Here is a 13410-nt window from a genome sequence, read left to right as displayed (position 1 = left end):
AAAGGACAGTATTAACACATTGTATGTGGGAAACGTATTTATACGTTTTACGTTAACTGGTAGTAGAGCGCGTGATAAAAACTACCCGCAAACAATGTGTTAAGTACATAATGTGACATGAGGGGCATGGGAAAAATTAAGATGATTTAAAGTTGAAAATACTAGTTTTTGCTTCCTTTGCTCTACTTGCAACTGGTAGGATGCAATTTGTATTTTTAACCAATAGGTGGCTACCCAGGCTTATTTTTGCAGTTATAGCTTGGAGGTTCAAGGGGACAGATGGCAGTTGTGCCAGAAGTCTTATTTGCAGATATTTGGTCCTGTTAACACATGTAAAGGGCTACCATTTTACAAAGTGTTTTCACACATGGTCCTCCTGTGGTTCCACAGCAATTCCTAAGGATACAAACAAGATGGGGACTGTTAGTAAGCCCCACTTTGCAAAAAGGAAAAAGAAGCATTTGAAGTTTGGTCAGCCTGACTATCTGACTCACTTTGCTGACTTCTTAATTGTGAATACTTACTGGTGACAAGTCATGGTTCATATTCCACAGGATTTGAGGCCAATTGGGAGGATTTATTTATTTATTTATTTATTTTAAAGATTTTATTTATTTTTAGAGAGGGAAAGGGAGGGAGAAACGGAAGGAAACATCAATGTGTGGTTGCCTCTTGCACACCCCTTACTGGGGACCTGGCCTGCAACCCAGGCATGTGCCCTGTCTGGGAACCCAACCAGCAGCCCTTTGGTTCGCAGGCCTGGGCTCAGTCCACTGTGCTACACCAGCCAGGGCGGAAGGAAGAATTTAGATACCTTTAGAGTGTTACTGAATCATAAATCCAGGGGGAAGATAGGTCACTGGTGATTTGGGCAGTTTAAGAAAATCTATTCTGGTCTTGGCTGGTATAGCTTAGTGGATTGAGTGGTGGCCTACAAAGCAAAGGGTTGCCAGTTCGAGTCCCAGTCAGGACACATGTCTAGGTTGTGGGCAGGTCCCCAATTTGGGGCACATGAGAGGCAACCAAACATTGATGTTTCTCTCCCTCTCTTTCTCCCTTCCTTAAAAAAAAAAAAAAAGAAAGAAAGAAAAATCTATTCTGAAGTAGTGTTGAGATAATGACTGAGCTTTGCTTTCCAGTTTTGACACCCAGAGTGGAGTGAAGCACTACGAAGAGCCTCCTGTGGCTGGAACAGTATGAAAGCAGCCAATCTCTGCTCCCACGCCTGGTGTTACAGGGGATAATAATTGGGTGCTGCTTCCCCCGCCTCTTTCATCTGCAGAGTTCAAAGCACCTCACTCCTGTTAACACCCTATATAGTAGGTGGGAAGTATCAACAGAGCAAGCTAGGGAAACTGAGGCCAGGAGACCCAGCCTAGGGCTGGCCATGAGTCACCTGTGGGGCCTGAAGCCCAGGAATCCTGATGCCCTGGCTGCTGGGCAAATCACACGTCGGGGAGTAAGAATGGGTGCTATGTTTTTGAAAATAGTACCAATAGCTGTGGTCATGGCTTTTGATGCCTACACCATCACGGACGCCACAGATGTCACCAAAGCAAACCACTTGGAAAGAAGTGTCATTTAGAACTTTATAGGCTCATATCCAAGCACCCTCAGCATTCGTTCTTTGCAGTCATGGAGTAGAGAAGGGTGGAATAGTCCAAAACTTTATTTTCAAATTTTCAAAACTTTATTTGTGTGACAGTAAGGATGTTTTCTACTCCAGTAAATGTAGCTTTCTCCGCCTCCCACTGGTCGCAGAATGTTGGGGACTGGATGGCACAATGCAGACAGGGTTACATGTCTGGGCTCCAGGTGAGGTCTGTTCAGCAATATAAATGTGTAGAGTAGAAGAAAGCCCATTTTCCAGTATGGTGGGGATATGGCAACTGTCTTTAAGATTTCTTAATTTTTTAAAATTTCCTGATGAAAATAGCAAAATAAAAAACTTGGGAAATAAAAAGAAAATTAGACCCATAATCCTGTAACAAAAATATAACATAATAAATTTTATATTTAAATGTATATTGTGTATATATTTTCCTATACATGTAGAGGGATAGTTACAGCATTTATATAAGTGAGATATAATTGCTTTGTAACTTTTTATAGTTGATGTAATTAAAAATATAAAAACTTTTTTGTTTACATGATAATATTCTGGTATGGCTAATACGTTGTGTACCTATTTAGATTCCCATGTCTAGCCTGTAAGTCATCACCGTTTTTTTGCTATTGTAAATAGTGCTGTGATTAACATCTTTGTACCCAAACCATTGAGTCTTTGACTTTTAACTTATAACATCCTAGAAATAAAAAAAGCTGGTGTTTTCCAGGTCCAAATTCATATTGCCAAAATGCCTTCCAGAAAAGTGCCACTTGACATCCAAAGACACTTCCTGAAAGTGTCCCTCTTTCCCCCAGACCGTACTGGACTGGCAAGTTGTGAACAACTTGTGGAGGAAGGAAACCATGTCTGAGTACCTTAGAAGGGACCTTCTTGGTCATCTCCACTAACCACTGATATTAGGATAGATGCATGTCCCGGCTCTGAATTGGGACCCCAACAATTGGAAGATAGCATTTGGAACTTCTCAGAGACCATAGTTCATTGGAAAGGCTCCCAGCCCAGACAAAGGGGCTTAGGAGTGAGGGCAACACCCTGAAGTCCACAGAGCTGAAGCACAGCCAGCCTGATTTCAGCTGTTTGAATTAACAAAATGCTCACCCCCAGTTGGCTGAGACTAGGAAGCCTGAGCCCATTGAGGTCTGTGGGAAGGTCAAACTTGGAGATTCTCTGTCCTTTCTCAAGACTCCTGAGAGAGGGGGAATGACTTCAGACCCATCTCAGCACTACCAAGTCCCACCAGCTTTTTAAAGCAGTGCGGAGGCCCAACTGCCCCCAGACTCCTGGAAGGAAATTCTCTAGCAAGCGGAGTAGCTCCCTTCCTTTCCCTTCTCTTCGCTCTTGCCGCAGCCATGGAGCCCTTCCTGGCCATGGAGCCCTTCCTGGCCTGGGCCCCAGGCTCCATGGAGCCTGGTCTGGGCTGCCCACATCCACTTTCTGTTCCTTTTAGAAGGACGAATTCCAAGTTAGCACATATTTCAATGTCATCAGGCCTATTGAGGACAGGGGAAGTCATAAGTCTCATTTACGATCCATTATGGCCTTCATTTCCCACCGGGGAGCCAACTTCAGGCAGCCCCAGGAGTTCAGGTGAGGATCTGTGAGGGGGTAGGCCCAGGATTTGGAGTCCAACTAAAGTGAAAAAAGATGAGTATTGATAAAAATGCTCTGGACTGGAATATATAACAAAGTTTTAAATTTCCCCATCCAAAACCTTGAAGCAGTGTGGAAGAGGGAGATGAAAGGCCCCTTCAAAGCCATCCCAAATAAACAAAATCTCAAGAAGTGTGCTTACTGTGCAAATACAGCTCCCTTCACACTGACTGGTGGCCTCTTCCTGTATATTAATCCTGGAGATTCCACATTGCTCTGTGGAATCATATAAACATCACAGAAGGGATATTGGGACATGGGTAAGATTTCTCCCAACTCAAAGCACACCAGAATAGATTGTGGTCTCACAATCTATTCTGAGTTAAAAATCAGTCCCCTCTACACTCAGACAAGGAAATTTCAGGTTAACTTTATTCTGGAGGAAGAAAGGGGAGAAAATGTGTCTTCCTCCCTCCCTTCCTCCTTCCCTTCCACCGTTCCTCCTTCTCTTTCAACATATATTTCTTGGATACCATAATCTGATGTATTAAGTACTGTACCTAGCCACAGATTGAAGACTCCGTGAGTTCAGAGTCTGGGATCTCCTTTTATCTCTAGACAAATAAAGAGTTAAATTTCCCAGAGAGCAGTAAGGAGAAGATTGGGTGGAGAGATGAATCATCCTCAGACACCCCTAGGGTGACATACCTGTCTACTGCCCCCACAGACATTCCGGGCCCCTGAATCAGTGAGTAGGTGGGGCTGGGGGGTGGGAGGAGGGGCACCTACCCTGCAAAAACCTGCCTTCCTCATCCCCTACACACAGCAAGGATTGTGGGGTGGGTAGGCCCTGTGAACAGGGTGAAGAATGGAAAAGGAACAAAAGATGTAACCAGATTAAGGAAAGCTTAACTTGGTGAATGAGCCAGAAAATTGGTCCACTATACAGTTTTTTCTCATTTAAGACAATAACTTTTTGCCGGGCCCTGGGGTGGCATTAGACTGAGAGTAGAATAATTCTTTCTTGATTCTTAGGAATAGGGCAGCATAGCACAGTGTGGTTCTTTTCAAACTTATTTTTAACTCATGTAACTCCAATATACAATATAGACATACATGTGGCTATTTTAGCCATTTGTGGAAATGAGAAACCCTGACCACTGGGCTCCTGCCTTGTGGCAACTTCTGGGGAACCCTCTGAACACACTCTGAAAACAACTGTTGTAGTTAAAAACCACAGACTTTGGAGTCAGATCTATTCCACTCTCCAGGCACATCAAGAGTTGTATAACCTTGGTTATTAGGTTATTGAGCTACACTGAGCCCATTCTCTTCATCTGCAAAACAAAGGTGATAACAGCAGTTATGCCCACTACTATTGTTACAGTACTCTGTTCTCTAGGAAGAAGCAGGAGTGGGGCCCTGTTGATCAGAATAATCTTGGTGTGAGCCTCTGAACTCAGGTTTTCCCAAAAAGGCACTGGACAGTTGGACCCTGGTTGTGTGTATCTGTGTGTGTGTTAGTAGTAAGAGTATCTTGCCTTTCTGGAAGGAGCCACAGTGGCCTGCCTACCCCCAGTGCCTTGGCCTCCCTATGATGGATGCCTGGTTGGTTCTGAGAAGGCACATTGAATCCAATGCCTTGCCTCCATCACCCACTGCTGTGGATCTATGGAGCCAGTTAAGAGTGAGTATCTTCTCTAGAAAATTTTAGGTTGCAAATTTTCCCCATACCAGTCAAATTCTTAAGAGAGGATGATCTTCGAAACCCTGAGCCTATAAGGATAGGGCTGTGATTATTTAAATCTCTGTGAGCCAACCTCTGTCTATAGTCCTGCCTCCTCTCAGAACCAGCTGTATTTCCATTTCCACAACTCAGGATCTGGCACTAAACCAGATTTCCAGGCACTTGGAAGGATGGTTTTAAAATTGAGTTTGGAGCACCTTCCTATGCACAAAACCTTCCTGGAGACACAGTGGGAAGAAAGGATGAATAATGGGACAAAGTTACTATTTTTAGAGAGCTCTCTGAGGAGACAAGAAATAAACACAGGACATAGCTGCAAACCCAGAGATAGAATCAAGTAGCTATGAAGTCATAGCTGAATAAATGCACCTATATAAAGGAAAGGAGATGGTAAAATAGTGCATATCCAAAGCTCTGTAAATGTATTGAAGGGAGAGGGAAACTGGTCAGTCGTGTTTTGACCCGGAGATGGGCTTTGAAATTTGGAAAAGCTTACAGCAGTGTGCTCCCGTGGAGAGGATGATGGGAATGGGAGAATGGCCACCATGAAATTTCCAGGGGAACTTGATTGGCGTTCTTACCTGCTTTGCCTTCTGGGACTGATTTTTAAACAGATAAAATTCACATACTATAAAATTCATCCTTCTAATGTGTACAGTTCAGTATTTTTTATGTATGCACAAAGTTGTGCAAATATCACCACAATTTAATCCAGAACATTTCATTGCTCCAAAAAAACCTCTGTACCCATTAGCAGTAGGACTGAACTTTCTAAAATGGCAAATCTAGGCCAGGAAAAGATGGCAAGAAATGCTCACTGAAACCCCACTCTGGGTAACAGTAAGAAAGCTTTACAGAGATTAAGTCAAAGATAAAAAGGTCTGTGACCCTCATGACCTGTTGCCTAAACCAACTCACATTTAGCCATCTGATTTGATGGTGTTCTAATCCACACCATATGCTTTTGAAATCCTTCAACACCAACATGCTCATTTCTTTCTCCATATAGGTCAACAGCAAGTGGTGTAGAGAGAGAAGGCAAAGTCAGAGGCTGAGAGAAAATAAAGAAGTTCCTTTCCCAAAACCTATCCCATTAAGAGAAAGTTACCAGACCTGTCTGGTAAGAGAAACTGGGTCACTTTCAGAGCGGAGGGGGAGTCACTTGCCCTAGTCCAGAGTCTCTGCCTGATTTGGGAATCCAACACACTTCCAGGAAAGGAGAGGAGAAAATAGGGGACTCAGAAGGCATTACAGTGGTCCTGCCAATTTCCCCTGTAGAACTACTAACTCTGATAAGAGCCCTTCAATTTTGAGTTCCATGGGTGTGGCCAAACTTGGACTCTTGATGAGGCTGGACTGAGCTCCTGCAGTCACGCCAGCAATTTTCAGGGGCCCCAATTTTCAAGTGAGCACGCAGGTCAGCTTTGGCAGTAAAGCTGCTCCTCAAGACTGGGCCTGACTGATGATTCTGCTTTTGGCACAGAAATGTTGGATAAATCCTAGACTATTATAGATGCTAGAAGGATTAATAGCTAACATGTACTATGAACTACTCTAAGTGCATTTATTTTTTTCAAATTTCACAGCAACTCTTAAGAGGAAGGTACTATTTTTTAATCCTCACTTTATAAACGAGGGCACAAAAGTTAAGCAACGTTAAGGACCTTGGCCAAGGCAGGACGGGAGTTAGCCCACCCAGGCGGTTTGACTCCAGAACTCAGATTCTTCAGGTTTCGAGATCCTTAAGTTCAAGGCCCTTTACATACAGAAGGGGAAACTAAGGCCCAGCAAAGTATAATGGCTTTTCCAAGGTCCCACAACCAAGTCTAGGTCCCACAACACAATCTAAGCCTCCTGGCCACTACTAGTTCAGGGCTGCCTGGAATCTGGCGTGTGGTGTGGACCCCTTGGTGGCTTCTCCCAGCTGGCCCTGCCGGCCAGGCACCCAAGCAGATGACTCAAAGGGAGGGGACTGCTGCTTTTTCCGGACCGCCCCGTTTCGCAGCTCTGCGGATCCTAGATCCCGGGCTGGGCGGGTAGCAACTTGTTTGAGTGAAACCCGGTAAGCGCTCCCCTCGGCGCTCGGCGGGCCTGGAGAGATCCTCAGTTCCGCAAGGGAGTCTCGGCGTCCGCAAAGCCCGTGGGCGTCTGAAGGCGGGCGCGCGGCCGCCGCTCACCCTCCCATTGGCCAGTACTTCGAGCAGCCCCCTCCCGTGACTGGACAATATTGGCCTCGGGCCCGCCTTCAGCCGGCACCCAGCGGGCTAGGCGCGTTGCTTCCCGGCGGGTAGGCGGCGGGGGGCGGGGGTCGAACGCGGGGGCGGACCTCAGTTTTCCGAGGCTCTGCCCACCCAGCTAGCGCCTTCTCTCCGCCAGCCCGTTCCATTTTGTCCCGTCTGCGAACGCTGTAGTGCGTTCTCCTCTCCTCAGAACTGGGTTTTTTAATGGTGGCGTCACATTCTGCCCCAGATCGTACTTCCCGCCTCTCAGTTCTGAGCACCTGATCGGACTATCCCCCGCTTTCAAATCGGGGGGGCGGAGGGGGGCTCAATGCTGCTCACTACAGCATATTCGTACGGCGCCGTCCTCAAACCTTATACCTGAGGCTTCACTGGTTTCCTGCCCCCTCAGATCTGAGCTCTTCAGCAGAAGAGCCTTAGAGCCACCTTTGCGCTCACCTGACCCTCCCCGGACCAGACCTGTTTGTTTGGGGCCTGGCGGAGAGCGCCGGACCCCAGCTTCTCACCTGGAGTCACCGGCCCCAAAGTCTTGCGTGCGGGTCACTAAGCCAGCCCCGTAGGAAGTTAGGGCCCCAAGTCAGGGGGCCAAAATCAGGTTTTCTGTAAAGCATACACCAATACTAGTCCCAGCCCTCCGCCAATAAGTGGAAAAGACAGGAGGAGTGTCACAAGGGAACTTTATTGAGAGGAAACATGGTCACACCCAGCAGACATGCTTTCCCTCTCATTCTGGGTCTCTCTCTCTCTCTCTCTCTCTCTCTCTCTCTCTCTCACACACACAAACACACTCATCTCCAGCCTCTGCCACACAGTCCACATCTCAGCCACAAGGGTGGGACACTCCTCAATTCCTAAGATCCAGATGCAGCAGGGGCAGGAAGGAGTCAAGAGGGCGAAGGAAATGACCTGGTTCACGGGTGGGGTCTCAAGGAGGGGGTGCAGAGAGCAGGGCTGGGTGAGCACCCGACAGCGCCAGAAGAGTGGGATCCAATGGTTCCAGGAGGCCCGACTCCGCTGGTCCCTCTCTATGGAGCTTCTCTGAGCTGGGGCAGAGCATTTAGGGAAAAGGGTCGGGCCTCCCACCCCATACTAGTCCTCTCTGCTAGGGGTGGGGGACAGGAGCAGGCAGGGCAGGGCAGGGAGGGTAGCGGTGTGGTTCAGCTCTGGGGCTCCTCTGGTGCTTCACACCCCTCTTCTCCAGCGTTGTCAGCCGTCCACAGAGTCAGGTTGTCTCGAAGCAGCTGCATGATGAGGGTGCTGTCTTTGTAGGAGTCCTCACTGAGGGTGTGCAGGTCAGCCATGGCCTCATCGAAGGTGGTCTTGGCCAGTGAGATGGCCTCCTCAGGGCTGTTGGCGATCTCATAGTGGAAAACAGAAAAGTTCAGGGCCAGGCCCAGGCGGATGGGGTTGGTGGGTGGCATCTCCTTCTTGCTGATGTCCATGGCCTCCTGGTAGGCTGACCGGGCAGAGTCGATGATACGCTTCTTGTCGTCACCGGTGGCCACCTCGGCCAGATAGCGGTAATAGTCACCCTTCATTTTCAGGTAGAAGACCTGGCTTTCGGCATCACCAGCCTTCTTGATGAGGTGGGAGTCCAGCAGGCCCAGCACGGTGTCGCACACGCCCCGGAGCTCAGTCTCCACCTTCTCCCGGTACTCTTGAACCTCTGGGCCCTTCTCCTCCGAGCCTTCCTCGTTGCTTTTCTGCTCAATACTGGACAGGACCCTCCAGGCAGCCCTCTGGCCACCCACCACATTCTTGTAGGCCACTGACAGCAGGTTTCGCTCTTCGCAGGAAAGCTCCTCACCCTTTTCCACAGCGCTTTTCATGAAGGCTGCCATGTCCTCATAGCGTTCAGCCTGCTCTGCCAACTTGGCCTTCTGGATTAGACTTGCTCTCTCCATGGCTCTGGGGACAGACAGACAGACAGGTGTTGGGCTAACTGGCTGCCTCAGGATCAAGCTGGGTTCTGTGCCTCTCCAGTTCCTTGCCTGCCTTTTGGCTGGACGGACTGGCCCAGAGAAGGGTGGGGAGGGAGGGGCAGAGGGCGGGACTGGGGACCTGGACCTCCCTCCCTCGGCTCTTCTCACACCCTTTCCGGTCTTCCTTAAAGGTAAAAGGGCTGGGATGTGGGGTGAGTCATCCGGACAGTCAGCAGGAGAAGTCTGGGCGTTGGCCCCACCTGCACAAGCACCTTTCCAGGCTCTATTACATGGGTGCCCGCCTACATTAGGTAGCTGCCCCACTTTCTCAAATCGTATTCTCCTTCACGGTGTCCTTCCAGGGGCTAAGGATGACTTCAGCCACCTGGCTGCATCAGCCTAGGCAGACCCCATAAACCCAGGTGCAGGAGGATGGTGTTCCTATTCCTGCCAGATAGGTTCTCCCCTTGGTTCAGGCGAGATCATTCATGTTTAGGTAGGTCTCTGCAGTTTCCCCGAGCACCTCCATATCCATTATCTAATTTAACCCTTACTGTGTCTGTGAGGGGGGCAAGAATGTGACTACTACCCTACTTTAGAGATAGGAATACTAAGGCTCAGAGAGGGATAAGATCTGCTCAAGGTCACACAGCTACTAAGTCCCCTGCATTCTACTTCCTTTGATTTCTCTCCCATGAAGGCCTCGGACTTGGGAGCTCCAGGATGTATTTAGAAGTGAGATCCAAGCTTCTTGAAATGGTTCCATCCCCCATCCTCATTCCCCCTTAGGGTCTTGTCCCCTCTGAACTCCCAGAATGCACAGGTGGCAGTTTTCAGGGTGCCACTTAATGAGGTATTTAATGAGCAGCCTCTGACGCTCCAGCCCAGCCGTTGTAATTAGTCACCCAGTAGGTTTGTTGGACACCTTTCCCATCACAGCACAATTTTCCCTTTCAAGTTGGTGGCCTGTTGCCACTTGTTTGAGGACTTACCCTCTGGCTCTCCACGCCAGGTCACCTGCCCCCTCCAAGTCGCCAGCCATCCTGTATCAGTGGGGCTCACAAAGGGTGGGGGCCCAGCTTGCTGGCTGCCCCACTTTCCTGCCTGACTCAGCTCACCCTCTGTCAGAGGCTGGGAAGCAGGCCACCTGGGTGCTCAGCCCAGTTTGGTTCCCCAGGGGGGACGCTAGCAACTGGGGAGAGAGATGGGACCAAGAAAAAGGAGGTGGCGATGACACACATCATTCTATTTTATGGGGCAGCAGTCCCAGCTGAGCGCTGCCTCCCATAGCCTGCCTCTCAGAGTTTTTCCTGCCCCTTCCTTTGACCATGGCCCCACCTCTGACCTCTGTCAGAGGCCTCAGAGATGGAGAGGTCTCTGTTGCCAGCTTTCTGTCCCTGTTAGCTGGGGTGCTGTCCTTATGCAGCCAAGAGTTGTGTCGGCACTGTGCCCATGAAGATGGGTTCCTGCTTATCTGCCTCACCCCTAGCTAAAGCTCAGGTGGGGCTCAGGGTGGGGCTCTCCTCACCGGGATCCAGCCAGCTTAATCCTGGAGCCAGGGCCAATTCACAGGCCTGTCCCTCCCCGAGTCCGAGTTCGTGTCTGTCTTGGTGTGTGAATACCCATCCTCCCCTTCTGGAGAGAGGGAGGCTTAGGCCCAAGGATGAGCTCTGCCCCTTAGGAGCAAAAGTAGGGACGTATCTGGGCTGATGCTACAGGTTTCCCAAGGAAGCAGAAGGAATTTTGGGCTTGATATCCTGAAGGCTTTGCTTAAATCAGACAGAAAAAGATGGAAAGGAAATGCAACTTACAGAGGGCATCTTTAAGTAGTGAGACTGTGAGTGATTGTTTTCCCTTTTTGTATTCTCGAGTTACCAATCATGAATGTGCAATATTTTTCTGAGAGACAGAATAGCCAGTATCTTTGGAATCAGACCAGCTGGGTTCAATTCTTACAGGCTGTTGTGGCCTATGCCAAGTGACTTAGCCTCTGTGAGCCTGTTTTCCTAAGTGTAAAATGGGGCTTGTTGGGAGGGTTAAATGAGTTGATTGAACGCATTTATTCGAGTGGATGATAACTATTATTACGTGAAAAAAAAGACAACTTTATTATTCTAAGCATACACACTCACAGCATGAACATGGAACCGGGGCCTCTGAAATGAGGAAGGGCCCCACACCAGGTCTCAGTCAAAGACCAGGTAGAGCCTGCTCAGCTGGGTGCCCACATGGGAAAGAAGATGGATGAACGGTCAGATGTGCTCACTCAATACCGCCTCCTCCTTCTCCATCTTGGACATTCCTCCGGCCCTATGCAGGGCCCTGGGCCCTCAGGGACCTTCCTTTGAGTAGTCACCCAGTCCAGGCTTTCCAAGTCATGGGAGAAAGCTGGAGATCCCAGAACAGCATAAACCTGGGAGGTAGGGCCTGGTAATTTTGGAGCTATTTCTGTCTGTAGGGAGTGAACATGCTCCTTTTCATCACTCAAGCCAGGAGGCCTGGTGGCAGGTGGCACCGGCAAACTCCATGCCCTCGACACAGATGGGAAGCCCCTTCACTCTTCTCTCTCTCCCGCTGAATCTGACAGTCAGGCAGCCCGACATCTCCACTGCCCGCTCTGGCCTGTTGATCCTGACTCAGTTCCTGTCTCAGGCACCTCCCTTTGCCTCCAGGCCTCCATTTCCCAAGTCCAGAAGCCCAGGCAGGCGGGAGGCAGCAGGCCCCAGCAGGGCACAGAGTTCCAGTCAGCCATCTGAGTCAGCAGCACAGAAGCTGGGGCTGCAGCCCAAAGGGGCTTTCCTCATCCTGCCTACTACCTCCCACCCTTCTGTATAATATCCATTCTCCCAGCAGGCTTATGGCCTCTGATCCCACAGACAACCAATCCTTCTTAGCTGGTAAACAGGCGTTGAAGGGTTGTGGTACAGAGGAGGCAGAAAGCAACTACAGCACTTTGTCGTGTATAATGTACACTTTTTTGCCCAAGTTTTTGAGGGAAAAAATAAGGATGCCCACCATACATGGGTGGTACCTGAAATACCTTTTATCTGTTCTTGAGTTTTGTAACTATTTGTGACAGAAAATTTCTTGTACCATAATATGTTAAAAAACAGATGTTAGAATTCCTTTATAATACAAAAAATACAAGTATCTAAATATAAATAAATTAAAAATGGAATTAAAATATTGAAACAAAAGATTTTTTTTCCTAAAAGTTTGGGCCAAAAACGTGAACACGCATTATACATGGGAGCGTGGTACACACAGAAAAATACAGTCGTTTCTGCCTATCTCCAATGAGAACAGGGATAGGGCTCTGCTTGCAGCAGGAGGGACTCTGGTTGAGATTCCAGGAAAAATTTCCTAGGAAATTCTTCCAGTCTTGGCAGGATCGAACTAAATAGGTGACTACAGAAGCTACAGCATCTTCTCCCCCTGGCTAGTTGTGAACCAGAGTTCAGTTATCCAGCCAAGAGCTCACTCCACCAGTTGTCTTTGGTGTGTGGGGGGGATGGGGAGTTAGATTATTTTGAGTCAGCTATCTTGACACTTTTCCTTCTTAAGGCACTACTGTTTAAAGTATCCCACATTTCCAAGACCAGTCCAGTCTAGGACATGGTGTGGAATTTTCAGAAACAGAATGGAATGAGTTCAGGGTGTGGGACTGCATTCCAACTCTGTTATAAGGCCTTGGGCAGGTTCCTGGCTCTAAGCTTCAGTTTCTCTGTTGGTGCAAGGAGGCCCTGCAGATCATCTCCAAGCCCCCTGCTTGCTGTGAGTGACATTCTTTAGTTTTAGGGTTTCTCCTTCTGAGATCCCCTCCTCCTGAAGCAGCCCTATTCATTCCTTGGGTAGTGCAGAAGGGTCAGAGGTCAGAGCAGAGTTCAGGTTCAAATCGTGAATTTGCTACTTTATCAGCTGGGAGACCCTGGGAAACTCCTATGCTTTCCTTGAGCCACAGTTCCCTCATCTGTAAAAAGGTTTCCTCATAGCTCACATGAGAAAACAGGCCTAGCACTTGGCAAGTCCTTGCTAAATGGCCGCAGTAGTTATTTATTTTTATTTATTTTTTTACTTTTTAGCTCTCAGAACACTGTGTGCACATCTTGAGGCCGGGAGGCAGCTGGGAGGAGGGAAGGCCCCATGAGAGTGTTACCCTGGGCTGGGCTCAGTTCAGGGGTGTGACAGCCCCAGACTGGAGTCAAACCCTCTGTCACAGCCTAGGCTGGGATTTTTCAGAGTTCAGAGGTCAGCTAAGGCTTGAAGGTCTCTGGAACTGAG

The 13410-nt window shown here is 48.6% G+C and overlaps 1 protein-coding gene across 1 annotated transcript; it reads right to left on the bottom strand.

The window, feature by feature from the left end:
* Window positions 1-7867: 7867 nt before the first annotated feature.
* Window positions 7868-9209, bottom strand: SFN (stratifin). The gene has a single exon (XM_045859120.1). It carries the CDS (start codon window positions 9109-9111, stop codon window positions 8365-8367), a length of 747 nt encoding a protein of 248 aa, XP_045715076.1. The 5' UTR covers window positions 9112-9209; the 3' UTR covers window positions 7868-8364.
* Between the last annotated feature and the right edge of the window lie 4201 nt (window positions 9210-13410).

This window comes from Phyllostomus hastatus, unplaced genomic scaffold (genome assembly GCF_019186645.2).
Source record: "Phyllostomus hastatus isolate PE091 unplaced genomic scaffold, TTU_PhHast_1.1 phas_scaffold_182, whole genome shotgun sequence".
Classification (NCBI taxonomy): Eukaryota; Metazoa; Chordata; class Mammalia; order Chiroptera; family Phyllostomidae; genus Phyllostomus; species Phyllostomus hastatus.
The sequence above is the reverse complement of the archived record's forward strand: the minus strand, read 5'-3'. Positions and strand labels throughout refer to the sequence as shown.